This window comes from Amphiura filiformis, chromosome 9 (assembly GCF_039555335.1).
Source record: "Amphiura filiformis chromosome 9, Afil_fr2py, whole genome shotgun sequence".
NCBI classification, from domain to species: Eukaryota; Metazoa; Echinodermata; class Ophiuroidea; order Amphilepidida; family Amphiuridae; genus Amphiura; species Amphiura filiformis.
This window is the reverse complement of record NC_092636.1, coordinates 50,676,936-50,704,909: the sequence shown is the minus strand read 5'-3', so window position 1 is coordinate 50,704,909 and position 27,974 is coordinate 50,676,936. Positions and strand designations below refer to the sequence as shown.

The 27,974-nt window shown below is 35.6% G+C and overlaps 1 protein-coding gene across 1 annotated transcript; it reads right to left on the bottom strand.

The window, feature by feature from the left end:
• Positions 1-40: 40 nt before the first annotated feature.
• LOC140160129 (lysosome membrane protein 2-like) lies at positions 41-27,974 on the bottom strand. Its single transcript, XM_072183407.1, has 13 exons — positions 27,849-27,974; positions 27,175-27,332; positions 25,564-25,708; positions 22,468-22,668; positions 21,470-21,611; positions 20,184-20,253; positions 15,576-15,757; positions 13,529-13,647; positions 10,300-10,373; positions 10,048-10,099; positions 6,865-7,032; positions 2,652-2,678; positions 41-308 (listed from the first exon to the last, which is right to left on the bottom strand). The coding sequence occupies exons 1-13, from the start codon at positions 27,972-27,974 to the stop codon at positions 237-239; spliced, it is 1,536 nt and encodes a 511-aa protein (XP_072039508.1). The 3' UTR covers positions 41-236.

Genomic DNA, 27,974 nt, shown 5'->3' with positions numbered 1-27,974 from the left:
ATGCCTGAACTAATAGGTCACCTTATAAATTCAATTTCCTTGGACATTTAGATATATTGTAACAGGTTATATCAATATAACTCTGCTGTGTATTACCTGGAAGTAAGTTTGATATCATTTTTGGTATTATTTGATTTAAACCAAAGTTAATGCAAAAAATCGACATTATGGTGTACCAAATGTAAAACCATCATGTAGCACATAATTCCCTGACAGTGCTATCAATTAAAACTTATCTATGTTGTAACCTCTTTCATTTCTTGAGACTTGTTTTGTTCTTCTCTAGTTAAAGCTACTTCATCATCAATCTGAAAAGAAAATATCACACAAACTAATGGTAAGTGCCTACAAATTTTTTGTTCAAATAAAATACATGCAAAACAGGAAATTTGTTTGGAATTCTTAATTTATCACATAAATCCCTACTTATTATCGGTGATTTTTCGCTGCTATCCGATTCCTTAAGATAGTGATTTTGGTAACAGTTTGTTTTGTAAATCTCTGATGTAAAATCTTACTGATTGGAAGGCTACTGATCAAACCAGACAAACATGACAAAAGAATTGAGTGTCTATAAATGGGTGGTCTTACAGTCACATTAGTTACACGGAATACAAATGCATCCACCCCAAAGAAAATGAACCAATTCTACCCATCAATACACACATTGAAACACATTGCATGAATATTACACTATTTATTAGCCCTTTCACAATTCCAATTTCATTAAAAATGATTAATGACATTGACCATTCTATAAACTTGGCTTTAATTCTAACCAATTTTATAAACCATTAGCCTAAAAGTGTAGAACTTTTTTTAAAAGTGCAAAGCCATTGAAATACAATTTGAGTTTGTTTATCTCAAATCCACAATACACTCTGTTCTGAGATTGATTGGAATTGTGAAAGGGCTTATACAATGCATCTATTATTCTGAGCTCTTTTCTGATTGGCTGTTCAGTTCTAGGAATGTATTAGTAAATGACAATGATTCGATATAGTACATGATATTTACTCTGCTGACAACATTATGAACACATCAGAAACAGAAATGACAATCAGTTTTGATTTCATGATTACAGTAAACTACTCTGACAATATGAATTAGTGTAAGTCAAATTGAAGACTGACCATGCATGAATTAACTAGCTTTTGAATTAGAAGAAAATGGAATCATTCCACACTGTTAATAGCATGCAAAATAAATGGTTCAGAAGTCAAGAATCTTGGCCATTGTGGCTTTGCAAGGAGTGGAACCATCACAAATTGGAGCTAATTGGGAGATGTGACAAATAAAATAAAGATCCATAGGAGATACCTCCCTCCTCCCAACCTCTCTCATTTTCATAATATCTTGTGATATTCTTGATACATTCATGGCACCCCAGACAATAGCAGAGTTTTTGCATAATATATGGGTGTCAAGTTACCTCAATTGGTAACATAAGACTCCGATGCATTGGTGTGTGAAGTGACTAGTTCAATCCCTGGCACAATCCTTGCTTGTACTAGTGAAATAATTGAGCTAATTTTGAAATCTCCCTGGGCAAGGAACTAAAAACTTAACTGATTCACAATAAGGCCAAAGAAAATAAATTGTTTGCTTCCATAGATCACTTTCAGAAGTTTGGTCGGTCGGTCGATCCGGAAAAGTTTGTTTTTTCTTTTATCTGTTTTTTTTATCTGTTCTGAAATATAATGTGAAGTACTTGTTTGTATGTAAAACACTCCCAGCTACTCACTGACCACATAATTTCCACCATATATTGAAGTAAACCCATTTTATACATGTCTGGCAGACTTACTGCATTTTTAAATTCAACAATGCAATGTTTTACTGCATGTACTCTCTAAATTACAAAGTCTTATTTTTAAATCTAAAAGACTTACTTTTACATCTAACAGAGACTGTTATTAGTGACGAACCCTTTGGGATTTAAATTAAGTCTTTGTTAAGACTTAAAATTTTAAATCCACAAAAGACTTAAAATATAAATCTCTTAGACTTGAAATTTAAATCTTTTCAGTTTTACCTTTAAATCTTTTCAAGATTTACTTATAAATAAATCTTCTTGAGATTTAAAATTTGCAAAGGAGTTGGGATGCAGAAAAACAACAACACAGACTCAAAATGTGCAATTTATTCAGGCAAACCTTGATTTCTTTTATTGCAGCTCCATAATAAACACATTGAATGACATCCAAACATATAGATGCTGAGGATGATGACAGGAAATATTGGGAACAACATGCAAGAAATGGTATTTTACAACATTTCTGTTATCAATTTATATCTTCAGTTTTTAGATGAAAAGTTCATGACTTTTTGGGGAAAATTGTAAAAAAACCTTTTTTTAAAAACAAAAGTTTTACGGTCAGGACTGACAAGACGGTCGGTCGGAACGAGGACAAGCAAACAACTTTTTTTTGGCCTAATTCCGAGCAGCACACATAATATGAAGTATAGTTCACTATTTTTATGACACAAAGTGCATGCATGCTTATTACATATTTCTTTGTGAAGTCTAAAAATGATACCAATCATGCAACCATCTGCACAGAATGGATACATTTTGCTATTGTATATGACCAAACATCAGCAAAAGATATGGATCCAAAAATAGCCATGCATGAGAACAGTTAGCAAACCTGTTGTGGTGCGATGCGTGGGTAGCACTAGTGTAAGAGAAGAAGAAGAAAAATGGTACAAATGTTTCCACTTAAGGGATCCAAAATGAGCGTTTATTATGCGTTTCGACAGTATTTTTTGTGGGACATGAGAGCACCTCAGACCTATCGAATTGCATTCTGAATACTGAAGCATGTCTTTCTGATATCAAATAATTTTCAATTTTAAAAATCACAATATAATACAAATTTTATGACAAATTATAAAAATTTGATATTTTTCAAATTTTGATATATAACAGTCCTCGAGTAAATTATATAAATCTAATGATATATTCTTAAAGTGTATGTAGCAGGGAGGAAAAGCCGACGGTCAATTGAAAATTTTGACCTTTCATATTGAAGATATGGATTTTTTCCCAAAAAGACCTAATTTTTTCTTGTGTTTTGGGGAAAAAAATCCATATCTTCAATACGAAAGGTCAAAATTTTCAATTGATCGTCGGCTTTTCATCCTACCTACATACACTTTAAGTATAAATCATCAGATTTATAAAGTTTACTTCAAGTACTGTTAAATATCAAAAATATCAATTTTAATGATTTGCCATAAAATGTGTATTAAATTGCGAATTTCAAAAATCAAAATTATTTGATATCAGAATGACATTCTTCGTATTCAGAATGCAATTCGATATGTCTGATGTGCTCTAATGTCCCAAAATAAATACTGTCCAAACGCTCATACCCCAGCCCTTAAGACACATAATGGTTAACAAATAACTGGAAATTGTGTGCATGATTTATTGTGTTTTGATAATAGTAATATAGGCTCTCTTCTACCCTTATGGTTATTGAGACACATGAGAGAAACATAATTCTTAACTAAAAATAAGAGAAACATAATTCTTAGCATAGGCTTAAGAAAGCTCAATGCAATGGGTATCATCCCAGTGGTATCACATACTCTCCCTCCCCCCCACACACACTCCTATGGCCCACAATCGTGGACAACTGGAATTTACGCAGGTAACAGGGGACATAAAAACATTGACATTTCACATTCACACCATAGACTATAATTAATTGACACACCATGGACATGATATTTGACCCATAAGGGGGAGACTTATGCTAAATTATTCTTAATTAAGGCATAGCACTTAAGAAATAAAGGGTAATGCATTATCCTTTACACCCAACTAATGTGTCCAAGGCAGTAAAAACATAAATAATTGGTGAGGCGCAGCCGAACCCATTATTTAAACGTCTTTACTGCCGAGGACACATTATTTGCATGTAAAGGATAATGCTGCACCCTTTATTTCTATTCTATTACTATAAAATAGTGCAATTTAACGAGAAAATATCATTTTTGGCACAAATATTTTAAGTTGTTTACTTAATGGTGGAGTGCGTACGCGTAAGTGACAGTGCGTATCACAGAAATATTGCACACATAACCAGGGGCGGATCCAGGAATTTTCAATAGAGGGGGCGCCGAGCCACCACCGCCGCTGCTGCGGCTCGGCGCCCACACAAAGTCAGGCGCCGCTCTGCAAAAATACACAGAGTCAGGCGCCGATCTGCAAAAAATAGAGGGGGCGCGCGCCGGGTGCGCCCCCCTCTAAATCCGCCACTGATAACCAAGCGTAATGCTGTGCGTAGAATGTGTTGCGGCGCTTGACCCATTACTGCAGAATAATGGGCTCTCACATGACGTGTTTTAACAAATCACAGTGCGCAATTTTGAATAATGGGTCGTAAGAGTAATAGAATCTCTGGTATAGGTCTTGCAACCAAGAACGTCCATGTTCATAGTGTTATAAATGCAACATAAATATGGACCTAAAGTCTGCGGTTCACAATGAAAAGCAACATACACATCCACTGCATACACAAAAGTAATGAAGGTCTGTAACTTTCTTAGAAATTATTGTAACACAAAAACATAGTGGAAATGAATGCAACCTTAGCTTGAATCTGTGATGAACTTGAACAGCATGAAAGATATGTTTTATAAGCTCCCACTGAAGTTTATTGAAGCATGTAGTGTCTGCCATTTTACAAATCTTGCATGGAGTAACTCTGGTTTAGGGCTACAATTTTTATTGCCAATATCACAAAATCAATCAAGCTTTATGAAGAGTAGAACAGGTTTTTAATAATTAAGTCATAAAACAATTGGCTGAATTGTTCATCTCTGTTTCTGATTAAATCATTTATACTGACCATAAATAGGATTTATTGATTTTGTTTGCATTATGTGCCGTAGTAAGTAAACTGTGTCTCGGTTTCATCTGCCTCAGGTGTAGTCTGAATTATTTTCTTTTTATCCACCTATTGTGTGATTAAAAATGTTGACATTGAACAATGACAGGTGATTTGTACATGGAAATGAGTTAGTATAATGTTAACAAATTACTTTAGTGCTGAAATTCTCAATTGGAAAATAAATTACTCCTGATTCCAGTAAAATACAGCACTATTTTTTGGGAATGAAAAAAAAATATTATCCTGTTTTGCCAAATGATGCATAGCCCAATTCTAATCCTTTAGTTAAAACTAACTGGCAATAAACACGATAAAAGTCAAATTTTTTACTTTTGAGATTTGTGTTGCGAAAAAGGGCAAAAAATGCAATATTTGCATGTTTTTTTATAATTATAAATATAATTGCAATCACGAATTTAAAGACTTGCCAGAAGTCTAAGCATTCAGAAGGTATTACTCTAAATCTCACTATTTTGTTATAAAATAGAACAGAAAATGTGTTTACTAAAAATTAAGAGTGCATAGATTGATTTAGACTTTGTACCAATCTTTAGGCTTGATTGTCACAGCATCAAAATAACTTTAAAATACATGTTTTTGGCCCTTATTCTACAAATTGGCCAAATATTTAAAAAAAAATTAATTATATTGCCAAGTAGTTCTAGCTACAGGATTAGGATTGATTGAGTTGCTTCATTTGGCAAAACAGATTAATATTTTTCATCCCCAAAAATATTACTGCATTTTTCTGGAATTGGAAGTAGTTCATATGTCAAGAATTAGTAACTATTACTAGTTAATTTAAAATGAAATGATTTAAACAATGATCAACACATATAAGTAGGACATAAACAATGGGACTTAAAAAGTGCCTTTAAGTAGACAAAGCACTAAAAGAGAGAAGACAAGAAAGGAAAAGAACTAAGGTGGTATTATTTTCTTGACCATGGACGTGGTGGGCAACTCGTTCCAGAGGCGTGGCCCGCAGTTATAAAGGCATAATTGCCAGCTTGTTTTGTGGAACAAGGTACTTCAAATGTGACAGCAGAGTCAGAGTGAAGTGCATAAGAAGTTTCATGTAGTGACATTGAAACAAGTAGACCTGTAAACCATTATTGAACAGCCAGGCAGTTCTGATATTCAGGGTCTGTTTAAGAATGACCCTGTGTCCCCCAGTCAATTATCCTGTTGCAAGGTGAAGGGTAAGGCAAGGAGTTTTGTAGCTTCTTTAGGCAGTCTATAATATCGAATTGATTAATTCAAATTAAACAATTCATCGAGTGGCCATGGGCAGCGCCATTAGACATGTTACAAGACTACCAAGTGACAGGTGATGGACCGTACCCACACAATTGAATAGGCACTTTTTTGATAATTTTCATCAAGGTTACTCAAAACTTACCTAGCTAATTTATTATACATCAGGGGTCTCTGCCTTTTTAATATGTTATGAAAAACTTAATTTAAAAAATATTTACCGACGGAAATAAAAATCCATCGACGGATAGTCTTGTTATACTCTCACAAACTTAGAAAAAAATCTGAAAAATCCAAAATTTTGGTCTAAAACATGCCCAACAGCCCAAGGTTACTGCTGTCCCATTCAAAAGTACAGAGAGACCACCTACAGCGTTGAGGTCAACTTTCTAGACTTCCTGTCTACTGGCAGTAATGGCTACTACCCAGTGCTAACATCAGTGAATTGTTTAATTCGAATTAAATATTATCGACTGTTAGGGTACAGATATTCTGGCATGCAAAAGAGAGCAAGTACTTTTGGACTAGATTTTGATAATTTCTTCTTACCCCAAATGTTTCATTCTTAAACTGTACTTTGCTGATCAAAGTAAAATACTTAAAGAAAATTACACTTTAGGAATGAAATACTAATATAGGCCTAATAGAAAAAAGTAAACAGTAACTATGACAGTATTCAACATTCTTTCTTTCTTTTACTTACAGATTTGTGTTTATCTTGACATCGCCAGCATATACACGTAGTGATAACACCGAGGACGAGGCCACCTCCCACAGCCAGCAGTATGAGGATCATGATCCTAGCTATCAATAACGGTGTCAGGATGGATCCGATGAAGAAATCAGCGCTAGGCTGATCTATTGAGGATGACTGGAGAAACAAATGATTACAATCAAATCTTTGGTTTATAGAAATGAGATTATAATAAGCGTTCTGAATTTGTCACAAAAAGTGGACCAAATTGCCGTTAACCCCATGAGAACTACGGTACCTGCCGATTGGCCAAAATGAATATTCTGTCTAATATGGAACCAATCAAGGAGGGTATTAATAAGATCATCTGCAAATGCAAGTTTGACCATAAATAGTTTAAAGCCTAGTCATAATTGGCAATTGAAATGAGCATTTCAAATTATCAACCAATCAGAAATGCTGTTAGATGACTACACTGCAAAATTCCTGGCGACAGAGTGACTACATCGCACTGGAACTCTGAAGTCACTACCGCTGTCACTCCAGAATAACCTACCCTATGGTGGCCGACAGAGTCACTACAGGAGAGTGACTACATCGGAAGCAAGGCAGTAGGGTACTATGCAGCAGTGTCATCACGTAGTGACTACAACTGCTAGCCTCCGATGTGTTACCTGCTCGATGCCCAGTCGGCGAACTTCAAGGTGACTACGCTGCCGAAAGGTCGCTGACCGAACCCTGTTATGAGTTCGAACACTCTGGGGACACGCGCGTGTATCTACCAAATACGCGCTGATGATGACAAATACGCGTATCATGCTTGTTTACTGCTTGTATACGCTCATGAATGGAATGAGTTGGTTTTATAATTAATTGATTGATGCTTGCTGTACAGTGGGTCTGTGGTTCTACTGCCGTCTTTGTTTTTGTTTTGTTTTTATCGTGCTTTTGCATTCTTTATCATTTATATTTCAACTGTGAGACTTCTGATTCATTTTGTTTCATTTATTTATTGTTCTCTTTTATAATATTTTAATTCTTTTCGTGCTGCCTGTTTAATAACCTCATCAACTGTGTGTGTTTTATTTGCAGTTCTTGTTCTTGGTTTATTTGTTTGCTTCATTTCAAACGTTTTTATTTTGTTTATTTGTTTGCTTGTTTTCCCACAAAACTTATATCATTGCTTTGTTTACTTCAGTGGTTAGAAGACATGTTTTGCTATCAAATTAGGCCTATTTTTTCATATTTTGCATGATAACGTTATATAGGCCTATTGAAACTTTTTTTATTTAAAACGAATTGTGTTTTAAAAGAGATATTAATTTTCAGCCGAAGTTCGCAAAGTATGCCTATTATAGGCCTAGCATTTTCAATTTATATATTTTGATTTGCCAAAACTTTACTTATTTTGAAGCAAGAATTTTTCTGTTATATTTAAAATTGATTTATAGGCCTAGCATGCATTTTGTTTTACTTCTTGTCACTTTCCTGAAAGGTCTACTGCAAATTTATACTTTTACTGCCGTAAGTTTATGCAAAACTTTGGCTTGTGCTATTTTCTTTTTCCGTTTTTCAAAATGGTGTTTTTATAGGCCTATTAGTTTGATTCGTTTTTCATGTTGATTTTTTTACGTTATCAAATTATGCCTATAAATCGGTGTCACATCAATATAGGCCTATTGCAGTGTTTGTTTGAAATTGTGTCTTCTTTTTTATCACGCAAATATTAATGCTTGTTATGAATTATTATTGTTATAATTATTTATTTATTTTACACATTTAATAATTCATCAATAGGCCTACATGCTTCTAATAACATTCCTACTTTCAACTTCTTTATTTGCAATTTTTCTCAAGTTGTTTTCTTTCGAAGTGTTTCTTTGTTTCTTCCATTCTTCGTTTATTGGTTTCTTACTGTTTATTTATTTCTTAATTTTTTTATTTATTTAGTTATTCAAATAACCATCAATTAACAAAAATGTGTTTTATTCATCATATTAGTTTATTGAATTATACTTTGTTTACTGATCATGTTTATTTCTTTTACTAACAAATTTATTTTATTCATGTAATATTTCCCTTATTTTTAAAGTCCAGTTCGCAATTTTCCCCTCCCTAATCCCCTAAAAAAGCAAGAAATAAAGAATATTATTTGAATAAATCAAGAGAATATAAAAAATATGGCAATAAAATTAAAACCGGCAACCCAAAACGCCGGTACTGAGCACCCAAGCCTAGTCGCGTAGTCACACCGGTGTGACTCTCATGCGAAGTCACCGCGCCGCGAAGTCACTCTGTAGAAACCTAGGAGGCTGGCTACCCGGCTATTTCGGACCGGCGATATGGAAAACAGAGGTGTAGTTTCCGATGGAGTGACATTGTGGTGACATCGGCGTCACACAGATGAGAATCTTGCAGTGTAGTAGTGTCCAGGGGGTTAATACCAATCCGGTGACAGCTCGTTATAAAAGTAATTCAAGTATGGAAGCCACCATTACCCTGCCATCGCGTAGGCCTGGAACACTACCGCGATTTCTACCGGCTATATCGCGTCCGTGCTCTGCTTCAAGTCATGAAAAATCGCGGCTTGCTGCATCCACGGTTAGACTTTTTCAAGCCTGCTACAGTGCATTTTTTTCAAATGTTGAACAGGTTTTTGAACACTTTTAATTATATTTTTTAGCGTTGGGACACATAAAAATTAGCGGACCTGTCAGCCGCTTCAGCATTAAGCAAAGCTACTCAAGCTCATTAACGTGCCATGTTGCAAATCCTGGTAAACTATACCGGGTTTCCACCGCACATGATTCTCATGCATTCAAGAAATGTACACTATGTTGGCCGTATTGTACGCGATTGGTTCTGCAGTGCTATTGGATCCCTTGTTACCAATGGCTCTTTCTTTCATACCTTAGAGATGCAATTAATTAGTAACTATCTATTGGGTACTAAATGTGGTGCCTTAAGGGCTCTGGTAAGAGTGTTTGGACAGTATTTTGTGGGACTGAGATTACATCAGACATATCAAATTGCATTCTGAATATGAAGAATGTCCTGATGATATCAAATAATTTTGATTTGTTGAAATTTGTGATATAATACAAATTTTATGACTTATGTCTAATGTGTCCCACAAAATATATTGCCCAAACACTCATAACAGAGCCCTTAATTTTCTGATTGACTTCTTACCTCATTTAACCACAGCATTGGTAGGTAGGTAGGTGTGATCAGTATGGTGTCACTTGTAAAAAAACCAAATTAAAGCCATAATATTAGGGAAAAAAAACCAAGTTTGTTTCCTGTAGCGAGCGCATTTCGTTTTGACGGCTTATTTTGCGCATTTGATTTTTTTTTGCTTAAAAAGGAGTTGTTTGAATAATGGCCATTATTTAAGGGGGTTAGTTATTTTTTGGAGATGTTTATTATAGTATTGGTACTTACTCCACCCATTCAAAAGGTTCCACAAACAAGTTGACTTGTAACCTGTTGGCCACTTCCATGATGATACCTGTTAACTAGAAAAATACAGCACACAAATAATAATTCAGTGTTGGGCTAGATGTCAAATGCAATTTTTTGTTTGTTTTATATTTGTGTCCAGATTGATAGTAAATATGCTTCAAATCTCAAATATACTGATGAGTACAATATTTATTCCATTAAGTGACCACGCCACAATAAGTGCCCACTCAGTGTATTTTCTTTTTTCAAAATGCAGTGCCGAAATCAAGAATATTCAACTTATGCCTTCAAATTTGATCTATGTTATCTATTTGCATTTAAAAGTGCATGAAAATTTCACATTGATGTACTCAAACACTTCAAAATGTAATTCAAAATATGAGCTAATTTGCATAAAATTTACATAATTAATTATTAAACTTCGCAACTGTTTTGCTTAAAAATATGCCCAGCTTAGAAATAAAAACACAACTTGCTTGGTTTTGATTTTGATTTTATTACTGTTTACTAATATGCATTGAATGCAAGTTAAGTAGTTCTATATACAGCGGGAATTAACGCTTGAAATACGAAATAAAAATGCCTTTATGTATTTTAAAAACGCTTAAGAGATGGCGCTATTACGATCGCAGAGTAGGCATATGATCCAGGTGAAGAGCGACATGATTTGATGCGGCATTGATCCAAAAAGCTGTTTTGTCAATCAAGGAACCAGGAACTTCATCAATAAACATGGTTTCTTATTTTAAAAAACAAAACAAAACACAGGGATGGTCTCTTATCCGTGGAATAGCGCGGTAGTTGCAATTGACATTTGTTGTAAGTGTTATTTAAAACATTTACCTTTACAAAAATCCTTAATATCCTATGCGTATAGGCTTGTCATCTTTGTTTGAAATACAAAATTATCCACAAAACAAGTTCGAGTGCTCTTAAAATATCGGCGGCGACTTTCCGTTAAATCAATAACCAGGCATGCAATATTGTCAGGTATTACAACCGACAGTAATATCATAATATGGAAAACAATCCATAAGATGCAAACCTATATATGTGACGTGTCATGTCAAAAGGAGACACTTTTGGGCAGGATCGTAAATGGAGAAATAGCCAAAAATCTGCCCGGGGTGATTTTTTCACAATTTGGGTTTGTTGCGAATTTGTGATGTTATTAATGTTTAAAATGTCGTCTGATAGTTTCAGACCGGAATGTAACTGGCATCTTGTATTTTTGAGACATTTTTCAAGGTTATTCCTACTCCCAACATTGTCAATAATATTTTGAAAGGCCGATATCTCAATTTCCAATTTTATAATACCATAACTTACGACCTCAATATCTTTGCTTAGGAATGTCCGATTTCATTGGGGAAAACGGCATTATGGAGCAAAATATCTCTATATTTCAGATATGTAAAAACCTCAAAATTGTTAACCTGTCCAAAAGTGTCTCCTTTTGACATGACACGTCACATATATTCTAAATAAAATAATTCTGCTCCAACAACCCTCCAAAACATGATTTCCTAACAAAAGTAACCGATATGGTAAGATTTTTATTCCTTTTTATTTTAAATCCAACCCTCTTCCATCCCATGTAGTACAATTTTACCCCTCTCTCACTGCAATAAATATGCTTTACTTTTTCTAATCTTTTCTTTGCTTACTATGCTAATGTTACATTATTGTTTTAAAGAAAAAAAAATTGTATCCAAACGGTTACATTTCAGCCCCGGGGGTGGCACTTCAATATGAAATGGATACAGGTGTAGGGCTGGCCAGTAAGGGGCATCCGGTGAGAGCAAAATATTAAAAAATAATGAGGTCATTGCAAGCCTGAGAGCATGATTTTTGGCATTCTGTGAGAGTAAAAATCAGTGTACAAAATATGGGGTCATTGGGTGAGAGAGGGACCGTTTGGATCTAAATTAGGGGAGCATTGGGTGAGAATATGACTTTTGTAATGGGATCTTTGGGTGAGAGCAAAGAAGCCTTGAAAATCAGTGATAGACGACTTGTTGCTGTTCAGATGGAAATATTAGGGTCTAGGTCTTTGGGTGACAGATCTGGGTCTTTGGGTGACAGAGCATGTGCTGGTAATGGGGTCTTTGGTACAGCGATGGTGAAAAAGGGGGTCTTAATAGCCTTACATACGCGTCACTTCCAAAGTGGGAGTGCCTCCCCGGTTTCACCACATCATATCATAGCTCCCATTGGGCGCCCGTTCCTTTTTTTATTTATTATATGATACCTCCGCACCACTCAAATACACCACTTTCGTGGGGGTAATAGAATAGGAATTGGTCCTGATTATTAATGTTAAATCCTGCAAGTGTACTACAGATGGGAGAGATCAAGTAATTTTAATGTTTTAATCAGCCTTTTTCATCTGTTTTTATACAGAATTACTGGCATGGTTTTGCATGTAAGCAATTCCCAGCCAGACTTTGAGGGTCTGTCATAAAAAATAATGATGGTCAACCTAATTTTTTTCCCAGCCAGAGGACCAGGCAAGGGCTGATTTCAACCATCTTAGCTGTCGCGAAGAACTGAGTCATTCCTGTGAAGAAAAAATGCTGTTTTCTTAAGGCAAATTTAGCACATATCTCTATGGGACTTTGATTTGGTGGTGTGAGATGGACAGATGCCCGGACGAACTGTAGAGTCCACACCACCAAATCACACCACCAAGGTAAATGGCTGGTAAGAAAATCAGTGTTTTTATTGTGAGAACCACCCCAGGGTTGATTTAATGGGAAAAAAAGTTAGAAAAGAAGGTTGATGTGCCTATTTTTTTGTGATAGCTGTACTTTGTGGATGGTTTTCTCATTATCTAAGCATAAAAAGATGACATTTGTCACAGTTCTGAAATTTGAGGCACGTTTTTTGTTCTTCTTTACCAGATGACGTCACTACATAGAATGAGCGTGCTGTAAGATTGACAGGATGTACATAGTTTTCGACTGCTTACCTACCCAATATTTGTTGGTTATATGGTAGAAGATATCATAAACATTAGGTAAAATGGTGTTTTGAATGAACCAGGGAGGTTTAACAATGAGAAAACAATCAATTCCTCCATACCTTTTAACACATAAATGAATAGGAACTCTATTTGGTGGCGTGGAACCAGAAAGCGGACCAACCATGTTTTGTGGGGCCAAAAAAAATGAAACCCAGCATTGCTTTTATGCGAAATAATGCTTACCATTTGGATATCAAAATAGACCATGTGTTCTTCCTTAACTGGATTCATTCCTATGACACCATCAAGTAAAGATTGTGTTCCATACAGGAAATGAGGAGATGAATAGTACACTGGTGCACCTGAGTAAAAAAGAAAACACTAAATTGTCATCAAAATTATTTGTCATTTTTATTTGACAAAAGGTACCTGCAATTGTTACCAAAATTGAATTCATTGTTCATTTGTATATATTTATTCATTTATGACACTAGCAAAATGCAATAAATTTAGCTTGTTTACATCAACAGTCCCTGTTTCTTCTCATGAAATAATGAATAATGAAATTCCCCTGTGTAAGGAACTAACTGCTAACCTGGAGAGCTGATCCTAGCTGTGAAACTTAATTGTGGTATAGGGTATGTATCTCTTGGCTGCAAGTCCCTGATTGTTACTAAATAGTATTATTCAGACCTGCCAACCTTTGAGATCACAAAGCTATATTCTGAAACCCCATAAGTCATATTTTTCATTAAAGAGATGTATTTTCCAAAAATTTCAAACGTTAATAAGTTTACATACATGATGTTATACGATCCCCTGTAAGTGTGCGCAATGCTGAAAATCCACACTACAAATTGCACATCCTGCATGATTTTCTTCTTTCCGAGACGACTGAATGAATTTCCATTTCACCCAATACTCTGGTTTGAAGGATTGCTTCCTTTGATATTTTTTGGAACTTTGAGTTGACAAAGTCAAAGCCATATCTAAAAATTCCATGCTCAAACTGATCATGAAACTATCGTCTTTGCTGGCACTCACTGCTACACAATGCATGAATGGCGGCCATTTATGATTCTCGAAGGGAACTAGCGCTTTTGTATGCCACGTTCTGATTGGTTGTAACCTTTGTAACATATCCATGCACCAATCACGAATGCACTAGCTTACAAGATTGGGGCTTGTGTTTTATAGTCTACATTTGCAGCTGTTTTGAAATGGGATTTAAAAAAAAATTTGGTCAATGGTCAAAACCATATTTTTTTTTACAATAACAATACATGTTTTTACAGCCACCTGTATCAGTAATATGGTTGTTCAAACTCAAAATGTTTTTGTGGAGGTGCCTGCCTTTTGCCTTTTTCATTAAAGGTCCGTAACCCGATCGACAGCATCATCCTCCCGATTCCTGATTTTTCTCATTGTTGATAAGTTTTTTGTACTATTCAATAGCTTATATTTTTCTCATTACCATCCTGAAATTTGACGATCAAAATCGATATATTTCCGGAGAAATCACGGAAAAACAAACGAAAAGTGGTAGCCACTTTCGACATTCTGAGTAGGGAAAAATGAATCGGCGAATTTGATCCATTTTACTCCCACACCGTTCGATTTCGATCTGTTTTACTCCGCATGAAATATATAGGTCCAAAATAATAGAGGCGCTATAATAATATAATCTTAAAACAAAAATAAAGAAATACATAAGGGGCAAAAAAAATAAAAAGCAAGACCTTATCTTGTCAAGCATGATACGAGGAACATGAAAAAAAATATGAAAGAGTATGCCCCCACTAGAAAATTAATTAATTAATCAATCAATTAATTAAAAATAAAATAAAGAAATATTTTTTTATTGAAAAAATCATAAAATAGCAGCTGAATAGTGTGAAATGTACATGATGATACACACAAAATTAAAAGTAAATATTTCAGGGACAAATAAAAATTAAAAAAGAATGAGATATTTTGTCACAAGCATGATGGACGTAGTGGTATGGTGAAGCACTCGACAGGAATATGGCACAGTCATGGCAGTGTTACTTCTGGATGCTGGACCATAATGCAATTATTTATGCTACCAATGTATTGGCTTACTAATTGTGCTAATTATTCACATTCAAGCTGAAAATGTTCACGTTTTCTCACATAAATGCATAAAGGGGGCAATATTTGAAATTGTATGTAAGTTTGAAGTCAATCCATAACCTAAACCGATAGGGTTACCCCCTTTAACGAAACACGCATTTAGATGAGTAGATGGAATTCTACAGAGCCCACTTACCAAATTGGCATTCTGAGGCATTAAGTAATCCTGTAGGAGGGCATGAGGTGCCGTCAGGAGTACAGAACCCAGCATTATCAGGATATTCCTCAGCATCAGCATACAGGTAGGGTGGGGCTGTGAAACGACCAACTGGTATGTCTAGCAACTTGTAGGCATATTCATAAGTTAAATAACCTGATCTGTGGGTTAAAAATGGAATAAGAAATATCATTAGCAGAATGTAAGCACTTTACAAGAGAACAATTTTATGTTTAACAAAATGAAAACTACTTGGAACAGTAAATATTTGAATAGGAATGAAGTGTTTAAATAATCTAAATCATTTCCAAACTCTAATAATTAAATAAAAAAATAACAATATCATAAGTGCAGTTAATGCTCTGCGTGCTAGCCAAGCGCATCAACGGAAAAAGTTCAAGTTTTGAAATATTTTCTCAAAATATCAAGAGCTATCTTAAGAACTACTGAACCAATACTCATGATACTACAATGCTGGCCATAAGTGTTGGGACGGTTTGATAGGGTAATGTAAATAAGCCCCCACTCCCCGATCAATGTTGAATCCTACTTTTTTTTTTTTTTTCGCGCTAGTGGCACCCAACATTGATTGGTGGGGAAGGGGGAGGGTTGGGGTGTTAGGAAAGGGTTTAGGCTTGTCACCAAAGAAACCTCCATTTTATCACGTTAACAATAACGGAAATAAGGCCATAATATAGTGTACGTTTTCCGTAAGTGTCCCAACACATTTTGGCCATGGTTGTATTTGAAAAGTTGAAAAAAAATCATCTAATTTCAGTTTTTTGCTTATAACTCAAAAAGTAATTATGATATTGACACCAAATTTGGAGCAGTAAGAGATCCTATAATTATGCTTGACCACAAAAAATATAAATGGCTACATTTTAAATTTAGGGACTGGTCACTTAAAAAGTCTTAAAGCCATATTTTTGGCCATGTTTAAGGGATCCAAAATGAGCGTTTATTGAGTTTCGACAGTATTTTTTGTGGGACATGAGAGCACCTCAGACCTATCGAATTGCATTCTGAATACGAAGCATGTCTTTCTGATAGCAAATAATTTTCATTTTTTAAATCACAATATAATACAAATTTTATGACAAATTATAAAAATTTGATATTTTTCAAATTTTTGATATATAACAGTCCTCAAGTAAATTATATAAATCTAATGATATATTCTTAAAGTGTATGTAGCAGGAGGAAAAGCCGACGGTCAATTGAAAATTTTGACCTTTCATATTGAAGATATGGATTTTCTCCAAAAAGACCTAATTTTTTTTTTTTTTTTGGGAAAAAAATCCATATCTTCAATACGAAAGGTCAAAATTTTCAGTTGATCGTTGGCTTTTCATCCCACCTACATACACTTTAAGTATAAATCATCAGATTTATAAAGTTTACTTCAAGTACTGTTAAATATCAAAAATATCAATTTTAATGATTTGCCATAAAATGTGTATTAAATTGCGAATTTCAAAAATCAAAATTATTTGATATCAGAATGACATTCTTCGTATTCAGAATGCAATTCGATATGTCTGATGTGCTCTAATGTCCCAAAATAAATACTGTCCAAACGTTCATACCCCAGCCCTTAAGTTCACTATTCGTCACTTTAACTGTCAAAAAGATAGGTTTTAAAATGACAAATTATTGTTTCCACCAATTAAAATCTTATATTAAAGTTATAGAAGAAAATAAAAGTTATCACAACATCTCGTGATCAAAAACAAATAAAGGAATCGAACCCATGCACACTTGTTTTTCCAATTTCATGCTGTCTACCTCAATTGAAGTAACGGAGTAAATCAACTTGTTAGCATTAATTTAGACTACATACAATAATGGATGAACAAGTACAGTGTGTTAGCTCAGTTGATGCTCTGCTTTTATTTGTGATCTTATTTATGAAAGAAAAATCCTACACATTTTCATTTCAACAGAAATTCAGTGATATGAGAAATTATTTATTTTAAAAAGAAAGCAAAAAAAAAAATTTTTTTTTTAATATTTAGGAATTGAACTTGGACTTTTTGAGTACAAGACAGACAACTTATCAACTGAGCTAACATGTTCAAGTGACATTACGAAGTATTTTTGGGTATAAAAGCTATTACAAATGGAATAACTAACCCGCTGCTTTTAGGACATGAAACGTGGCTTATTGGCTATAGAACAACGGTATTCAAGGCCTTTTCGAAGAAAATCTAGTCTTAAAGTGTAAGAAAATTTGAAACCCACGGTATACACTCGTAAACTGAATCAAGAGATAGTAGTGATTCTATTTTATTATAGTGCATACCGTGACACGAACTCAAGCATGTCCGCATTCAGTCTCGTTCCTAAAGTAAGACTAATCATGAAATTTAAATATATTGTATGGACTTTGTATTAAGGATGCGACGGTAAACCAACGAAACACCATCATGACCATACACAAATGAATGCATCCCATCGATAAACCATTGCTATAAAGTCTGATTATAGTCAATTGCTTTTATTCTAAGAATACGGTGGTATATCGTGGATTCATGGCGTTATGTTTTACAAATCGACACAATATTTTCACAACAATATGGATTACCGATATGATCATTTCAGAAATTCAACTTATTTAGCATAATATTGTCAATTTAAATATCATGATTAATTTGACACTTGTCAATAAACAAAACCATACGAACACCAGTGGTCTCCGATAGCTCAATTGGTTAGCGCGCTGGTCATCTCCAATAGACAGCGGGGTTCGACTCCATCCAATTTTTTTATTGTTATAATTATTTCGTGACAATTTTCTTTCAAATTACTTTGCAGACGAACAAACTCCTTTTTTCAAATAAAATGCAAAATGTCACTATTATGCGCATTTATTGTGGCTTCTTTTTAGTATTATATACTGCGTTTGTTGTGTTATATAGGTTATGTTGTATCATGAAGATCATTCACCTTTTGTTGTAACTTATCTCTAAATCATGAACTATTATATTTACTAGTATTCATCCTTAAAATCGGCATGACCTATGCTGAATCCATGAATCACGGATACCAAAATAATGTATATGCTTTGACCTGCTAATTTGCATCAAACAAAATGACCACAAAAATAATTAATGTTTTGCATACTAATTTAATGATTTTGGTGGTTATTTTGTTTTTATGCAAATTAGAATGTCAAAACATTACAATTATTTATGGTATCCATGATTGTTGGATTCAGCATACTCAAAATTGACTTTAAAAACATAGATACCGTTTTTAAAAAAAAAATGCACCTAAGACTTCTATTTCTCAGCAGGAAGTCGACTAGTCTAATAGGATATGAAGGTGAATAGTCAATGATGTTTGCTATCTTCTGAAGATGAAATTTTGATTTAGGAATTATGTGTAATGTTATAATAATTACTCTTTTTATGTGCTATGTTATTTTTCAAGCGTAAGTTTCTTTGAAAGCGCTTTAATAGATTTCAGTCATAAAAAGCGTAATTTAAGCCCACTCCTGCCGACTATAATTATATTTACACGATATACTAGTTGCAAATACCACATACGTTTTTGATGCAAACGATGAAAATTATTAAAGTTTGTTATTTTGTCTAAAAATTAGCTTTTTTAATTTAAGTATTAATTTTTTTCCAAAGTCACTCTTTTAAAAGACTTCAATCAATTCCTGTCAACAAATATTATGTATTTCTGGCGACTAAATCACTACTCTTTCAAAATAAAACATCATTTTATGCAAAATACGTAGTTCGCGTAGGCTAATAATGTACAGCACGCCCTGTAAAATACACGATATTGCATATAAAAAGTGACCGTATCGTTATATCACGTGAGGAAAATCCAATAGTTTTTATATAAGTGAAAAAATAAATAGTTTCTCCATTTTCATGTAAAATTTGATGAAAATCCAAGCTATGGTTGAGGAGATATGGGCCAAAACACACATTTTAACATTTGATTTGTTGTACCTTAGAGACAATGCTGGCCATAAGTGTTGGGACGGTTTGATAGGGTAATGTAAATAAGCCCCCCACTCCCCCGATCAATGTTGAATCCTACTTTTTTTTTGTCATACACACCTCGCCTAGTGGCACCCAACATTGATTGGTGGGGAAGGGGAGGGTTGAGGTGTTAGGAAAGGGTTTAGGCTTGTCACCAAAGAAACCTCCATTTTATCACGTTAACAATAACGGAAATAAGGCCATAATATAGTGTACGTTTTCCGTAAGTGTCCCAACACATTTTGGCCATGGTTGTAGGCTTGTTTGTACTCATTTTAATGCATTTTTCATGCTGCCAAATATGGTCATGAAAATTTACAATTCTGAAATTTTTGAATTAAAATTTTTTTTGGAAACATGTCATCTGCAGTCGACATCCGCGCGCAGAGAGTTAAGTTTTGCTGTTGTCTGCAAAACTATCATAAGTGGCATTGAGATAATCTTGCATTCTAAACATGTTTCTTCTTAAATGCAAGAAAGTTTTTTTTAATGGAGGATTTTAAAACATAAAAACAATGCAAACTCTGATATCACTTACTGCTGTGTGTGTGATTGCCACCCAGTGGTAGGAATAATGACTTACCTGCAAATGTCTGGTACATAGAAATAGACCCGATCACTGGTTTCCAAAAATGGAGGTGTTACCGACCCATCTGTGAGAAGGATAGTTGAGGAGGAAAAGTGTAATATATTGGTATTAAAGCCTTTGAAGCTTTTTGATTGGTCAAATCAATTTAAAAACTAGAATATTTTATAGTTAGAAGAGACTATTTTGCTTTGTGTGTTTGTTTGCATTCTGCACAAAAAACCCCATGAGATTGAGAACTACCCAGCAAACACAAAACGTTTTCGACATCATTCGCAAAAGGTTATAAAAGGTTGTCAGAAAACGTTTAAATGTCGGGTTATATAAAAGGTATATTAAGAGTATAAAACGTTTTCATAAACAAAAAAAACATTTTTTGATAATCTACAGCTCAGCAAACAAAAATGTTTTACAGAAAACGTTTAAATGTCGGGTTATATAAAGGGTATAAAATCGTTTTAATAACATTCCAAAAACATTCTTGAAAACTTGATACAAAACATTCTAAACAGAATGTTATTTTGGGGTTGAAAACATATTTTGCAATAACGTTTTAAAAACGTTTTCATGACCTTTATATAACCCGACATTTAAATGTTATTAAAAGGTTTTGAAAAAAACATTTTAAGAACATTTTTGTGTTTGCTGGGTTCAAATATTTTAACATAATGTTATTTCAGTATTGACAAAATATTTGGTAAAAATGTTTTTTAAAATAGTTTACAATAACATTTTTTGAAAACATTTAACAAATATTGTGGTAGTGTGTTTTCATATAAAACGTTTTAAAACGTTATCATGACCTTTATACAACCCGACATTTTAATGTTATTAAAACGTTTTTACTTAAACCAAAAGCCAAAATATAACTTATTTAAAACGTTTTAAAAACGTTTTTGTGTTTGCTGGTACCTACTGATTGGCCAAAATGAATATTGTGTCCAATTTTGAACCAATCAAGGAGGGTATCAATAAGATCATCTGCAAATGCAAGTTTGACCATAAACAGTTTAAAGCCTAGTCATAATTGTCAATTGAAATGAGCATTTCAAGTTATCAACCAATCAGAAATGCTGCTAGATGACCAGTAGTGTCCAGGGGGTTAATGTTGAAGTACAAAGATGCAAATTATCCATAGATTTCTGCTCTTCCCGATATATGCCAGCGGTACGCTATTTTGATTTTCATGTATGACAACCAACGATGGAGGATTTACAATGACATTACGCACAGTGTGATTTGATTCAGTTCTCTTTGGGCATTTAAAAATCGTAAGTATTTACCTGAGCCATTGATCATATTAGCGTAGTCAGTGACCCACCATGGCAACAATTCCATGCCATCCCATGATATGACTTGCCCTGTGTTTTCATACCCCGTCTCCCCTGTGTATTCCTCCCATACAGCATCTGCAGAATTGTTGCTCTGAGAATAAGAAATAAGAAATGGAAAATCAATTGGTGCCTTGTCAAGACCCGGGTTGATGGGTCCAGGGCTGTCAACTCTCACGCATTGGCCGTGAGTCTCACGCATTGGGTCACTTTCTCATGGTCTCACGCCAAGGTAGTATAATCTCACGCCTAGGTAGTAAATCTCACGCAAAAAGCTCGAAAATGAGTAAAATCTCACGCATCGTCATGAATAATTTGTTGCTCCTACCCCCCCCCCCGCTTTTCACATTCTCGAGCGCCGTGGCTCAAATAATCATGGTACAAAATGAACATGAGTCGGCCTTTTTTGCTGACAGTTTTGCCAGAAACCTTCTGGCTTTCTCAAATGATTGATGTTGTTATTGATCCATCTGCTTGGAGCAGGAATCTCGGCCAGATGTTATTGTTTTACCAGAAGTATTCTTGTCTCCAATGTTGGTCTTGAGCAGAGGATCGAAGATGTGACTTAGAAAGAATGTCACATTGTCTATGTTCATGGTGTTGTCTCCTCTCTTGCGAATCCATACTGATTCCTTGACACAATTGGTTGACCAATCATGTAATTATTTCATGTAAGCTAATACTAACTATAACCCTAAGCCTAATCCTAACCTAAATTTTGTGTAAAATTACATAAAAATAACTCATATTTGGTACACGAAAAAGGGGGATAAGCAATTCTTGGTACCTGTTTGGATATTTTACCCTCCCCAGGGCTCCTAAGTCTTCCTTGAGTTCCACAGTGAAATGGTTTGAGACACTTGGTAGTTTATCTTTTATTTTACCCCATTATTTCAGCTTGAAATGGATAGCGCACCTAAAGACTCCTAATCATTCTTCCAATCACTTACCCCTTGAAATAATCCAAATTCTGTGGTTGGTAGAAGACCTGGAAACAACTGATCAAAGAGTTTCAAATAGTCATCCTCATAGCCCCATAGAATGTCAGCAACTGAGACCTCTATGACAGAGGTTGCTCCTGAGATGGCATGGATCATTTTCTGTATGTTCTTAACTGGTCCTGGTGAATATCGCAGTAAGTTTGCTATAGTCTGTAGAAATATATGAATATCAAGGTCAAAATGCTACATACATGATTCAATTAGATAAAAAGAACATTACTTCTGTGTTTATGCTGTACCCACATTAAAAATTTGGTACCAAAATCAGCAAAGAGTAAGAAAAGGATACTAATATATAGTATAGCAACACATAATTTTGACCTTGCCTAATGCTTAGTATTAGGCTGCTGAAGTGTTTCAGTGTATAAAGCCAGACAATTTTACTAGTAATTTTATTCAAATGATATGACAGGTAAACTGGCACATGACTTCTGCTGTACACATGATCTTACTCAAATTGTCTCAGGAGCCACCCACCAGCTTGGTAATCATTTAGATCTTATCATTACAGATGCCTCCAACCTGTTCACTCCAGTCATCATAGATCACAGCATTGGTACCTCCGACCACTACCTTATCCAGACAACATTGGAAGCTCAACCTCTATCTGAACAACCACCACCCAGAAAAGTATGGCTCCACAAAAAGGCAGATAGGAACGGACTCGGAAGTGCTTTAGCTGCAGCTCCGTGGAACATGTTGATCATAAAAAACAACCCTGAAGCTGCATGTGATAATGTGACCAATGTCATCTGTGAGGCAATGCATGAATTTATACCACAGAGATCTGTGCACTCCTATGTTAACTACCCAGAATGGTGGAATGATGGATGTGAAAGGGCACTTAAGAAGAAGGATAGCAAGTGGATATGTTGGAGTCCCGACTTGAATATAACAGAGCCAGGACAGAGTACACACCTGTGTCAAGAAAAGCTGCATCTGCTCACAAGTCCAGAGTTGAGGAGAAGATGACAGACGAGCTCCAGACAGGATCAAAGTCTTGGTGGTGGACTGCACATCGGCTTATGGGCAAAGGGGGCAAGAGTGAAATACCAGTCCTCAAATCTGATGGCAATACCTACATAACATCAGAGGCTAAAGCTGAATGCTTTGCAACATTCTTCAGTGAGAATTCAACCATCCCTCATGCTGAGAACTGTAAGCCAGTCCCCAACATTCCAACCAAGACTGCTTCCAAGTGCAGCAACATTGTATTCTGGCCAAAGCAAGTCAGTAAGCAGCTGAAGAAACTCGACATCAACAAAGCTTCTGGACCAGATGGTATTCCATCCATTGTGCTTAGAACTGCTGCCCCTGAGCTTGCTACCCCACTTGCTTGTCTCTTCCAACTTTGCTTCAATAAAGGTCATGTGCCGAACCAGTGGAAGGTTGCTAATGTCATCCCATGCCACAAGAAAGGGGACAGGCATTCTCTCAGCAACTATCGCCCTATATCCCTACTGTCAACACTGTCTAAAGTCATGGAGAGACTGATATACAAAGCTATGTGGCACCACCTAGACTCACATCAGCTAATATCTAAGCAGCAATTTGGATTCAGAGCTGGCCATTCCATTTCCGATGCCCTAACATATGTCTCCAAGCGGCTATCAAACTCCATCAATGACAGAGAAGAAAGTAGAGTTGCCTGCCTCGACATCAATAAGGCTTTCGACAGGGGATGGCACCCCGGCCTATTGGCAAAGCTATCTGCTCTGGGTTTCACTGGAAAGCTGCTGAAGTGGTTGAAGGACTACCTCACCAACCGTTCCCTGCGAGTCTCACTGAATGGGATTTCATCAACTGAAAAGCCTATAAATGCTGGTGTCCCACAAGGCTCCATCCTTGGACCACTTCTGTGTTTATTATCTTCATTGATGACATCACTTCCAGACTTACAAATCCATCCATCTTTATGCTGATGATGTAACCCTGATATCATCCATCAAGTCCAAGGAAGATAGAATTGGTGCTGCAATATCACTTGATGTAGACTTGATGTAGACAATAGACAAACACATGGAATGTACTGTTTGGAGCTGCAAAGTGCAAGACCACCACTATTTCTAACCGCAGAGATGCTTCATATAGTCACCCTAGCCTCCACTTTTTCGAAACAACTTTGGAAGAGGCAGACAGTGTTGACCTGCTCGGTCTTACTGTAAACAAAGACTTGTCATGGACCCCTATAGTGGACAAGATGGTAAGAACAGCCACCCAACGTCTCGGTCTCCTTCGTCGTGCAGCCCTCTACCTTGTTCCTTCTCAGAGAGCAATGATATACAAGACTATGATTCGATCCAAGATGGAATATGCCAGCTCAGCATGGATGGGTGCTCCACCCACTTCTCTGTCTAAACTTGATGCTATACAGAGAAGAGCGGTACGCATCATTGGCATCTCAGAAACAGATGGAAAGAACCATCAAATACAGCACCTGAGACATAGAAGAGCGAGCCATCACTCTATTTCATCGGATGTTCTATGGCGAAGCTCCAGAACTCCTTCAACATCTGTTACCAGATCGTATGATTATTGATCCTCGTCTGAGGCGCTCTGCGGCGCTCTGTCAGATCCCACGACCAAGCTGTCAAAATCTCAAGATCCAACTTGGTCAGCCACCAGAGATCATTCCTTCCATCCTCAGCTCACCTTTGGAATGCTCTCTCTGGTCCAATTACCTGTAACCAGAATCGGCTGAGCTTCAAACGGGAGGTTAACAACTATCTTGGCGCCAACCCATCAGCGCTATCATACCGATAGCAGCTGTTAATGCCTTGCATAGTTCAGACATAAAAAAACAAACCAACAAGACTTTATAGCGGGATATTATTGTGAGGTGTTTATTTCCATGGTTTTTGTTGATAATTTCAATGCCGCGAATTCTGCAAAAAGTCCGCAAAAATATCTTGTACTCATAAGCTTTAATGTGTAACTGTTTGTGCTTGCAAAATACAAGAAACAACAAAACTCAGAACAGTTCAAATCAGGAAAAATTAATACCGCTAAAATATCGCACTATATAGAAATATAATGTAAACTTACAAAGACAGGAACGTTGGCTGTATGGAAGGTGTCAGTGTCTGGTCCAACTGATTGTGACAGATCAAATACATAGATTTTTGAGTTGAGGAATCGAACCGTTCCATTATCATGAAAATGTGTTACGTTCACTTTCACTCTGTACTCTCTGGAAAAGAAGATGGAGATGGATGCATGGCAGAATTAGTTGACTACAAAGAAGAAGGAAAGATTGCTGCATGAACGACTTACAGAATGCAAAAGAGAATCTTCCCCTGTGCAGGTACACATTAAACCAGGGCATGGATTTGATATGGACAATATTCACATTGCAGGTGTACCAAATTGATTCATACAAACTCTTCTGACAAGAATCAAGAGAGTTACATTAAGTTACTGTATGTGGAATAGCCATGGGTTTAGGACAATCAAATTTGATTCTCACAGCTAGTTTAGGAGAATCATTACAAGAATTGATAATCTGATCCTTGTCAAATTGATTCAATGTAAAACATAAATCCGGACCAACCAACCCTACTTGGAAAGCCTGTAGAGCAGGTTTTTGGACACCTAAGTTTAAATTTGGTTGTTGAGAGAACTGTGCCTCAAGTAACAAATACCCTATGCTGAAATTGTGTTTATTTTACATACACCATGCACAACTGCACACAAACAGTGGCAGTGCCAGGAATTTTTTTTTTTTCGGGGAAGGGGGGCATTGAGGGGAAAAGTGAATTTTCAGGGCAAAATCAACAAATTTTGTGCAAAATTGCAGCAAAAAGTGGATGTTTTCGTAATTGTTGGTTTTTACTGGGGGGAAAGAGTTCTGCCTGGGGGCATTTGCCCCCTCACCCCCCCTCCATGACGCCACCACTGCACACAAAGAAGACATATTTTAAAATGTAACAAAACAAATTTAATTGGGGAAAATTGAAGACAAAAATAAAAGAAATCCCAGGCCAGTCCATCAAAAAATTTGAATTCACATTAATTTCAGAAAATACATTATTTTAAATCCTACAAGAAATAGTAATTTTGTTAAATTTTCATGCTTATCAGCATGGTCAACAGACACAATCTTGTATGCCAAAATCCCCCCGAGTTGTCTGTATTTGTTTGAAATAGAAACAATTAAAAAATTATTTTTTATGGAGTGTAAAAAAATTGACATATGTCTGGACTCTTGTCTTATTAACCACAGATATCTGTAACATTATTAATAATAATACTGTGCCTAGCTACACATGAGTGTCTGTCTCATTACTCTATTTCTGTGTTGATAGCATCAGTCTTGTCTGTATATAGTAGTATGGTATTCTGTCTTTGATAATCAATTAAACAGTTTTAACAGTCAATGTATACATAACTATTTCAAACAAAATATATACCGGTATGGGAAATTGGGAATTTTGGTTTAAAAATGTGACACGTACAGAATTGGCCAAATTTGTTTTAGAGCACACATTTGGCCAATATACTATCTTTCGATGTCACAAAGCCTTGCGAAGTCATTCCATTTAATGTGTGAATGAATTGTGCATACCCTAGGCTTACTAACATATGAAATATAGAAACAAAGTTTACACCGATTATTAAATATAGATTTTGAGGTCATGTATAAGAAGACATACTTACAGGTACGTGTAAGGTCCTTTCTGTTCTAGGATTGGTTTGTCACCATTCAAAAACTCTGCTGGATTTTGAATATCCCAGACCCAATACTGCATGAGAAGTGGTACAGGGGGCTCTAGCCATGTATCATAGGCTGTTGTACCTGGGACTAATGTGGTATCCTGAAAGAAAACAAAAGAATATATGATACAGATGAGCTAATTGTTTTTGTTTGTTATTGCCCTAGTGATTTCAGACAAACTGACATTGAGAGAGCAAACACTTCAGGAGTCAACGATGATTCAACCTCAGTCACTCTATTACATGATCGAGATACACTGTGCTGCCGGAGTTCACAGTGTCTTCATTACCCCCCCCATTTGATAGAGAATGCAAATATTTAAAGGAGAATAGTAGTGGTGGATGCGCTGGCTATGCTCACATCCACTACTCAAAATATTGGACCTGCTTGTCATCTCTCACAGAAAAGAGAAAGAAAAAAAAGAAGTTGTGCGAACTTAGTTACATTTTTTACCTTAATGAAAATTCCTATGTTTATCCTCTACGTAACTAGTGGATAAATAGATCAGCAGAGTCTGCTTATTTTTACCCTTGACTAAAACAACTTTATAATCAGAGAGAAATATGTCACATGTAAAAAACAGTAATTAAATAAATAATTAGCAAAATATACTTACAGATATGACAGTGTTTTTTGTGAAAATTGCAAATCCCCACAACAATGCACCGCCAGCAGCAATACAAAGTATCCCCACAGCCAATGTGATATATAGAGCCTTTTTAGATCTACAATTGCAACCCAT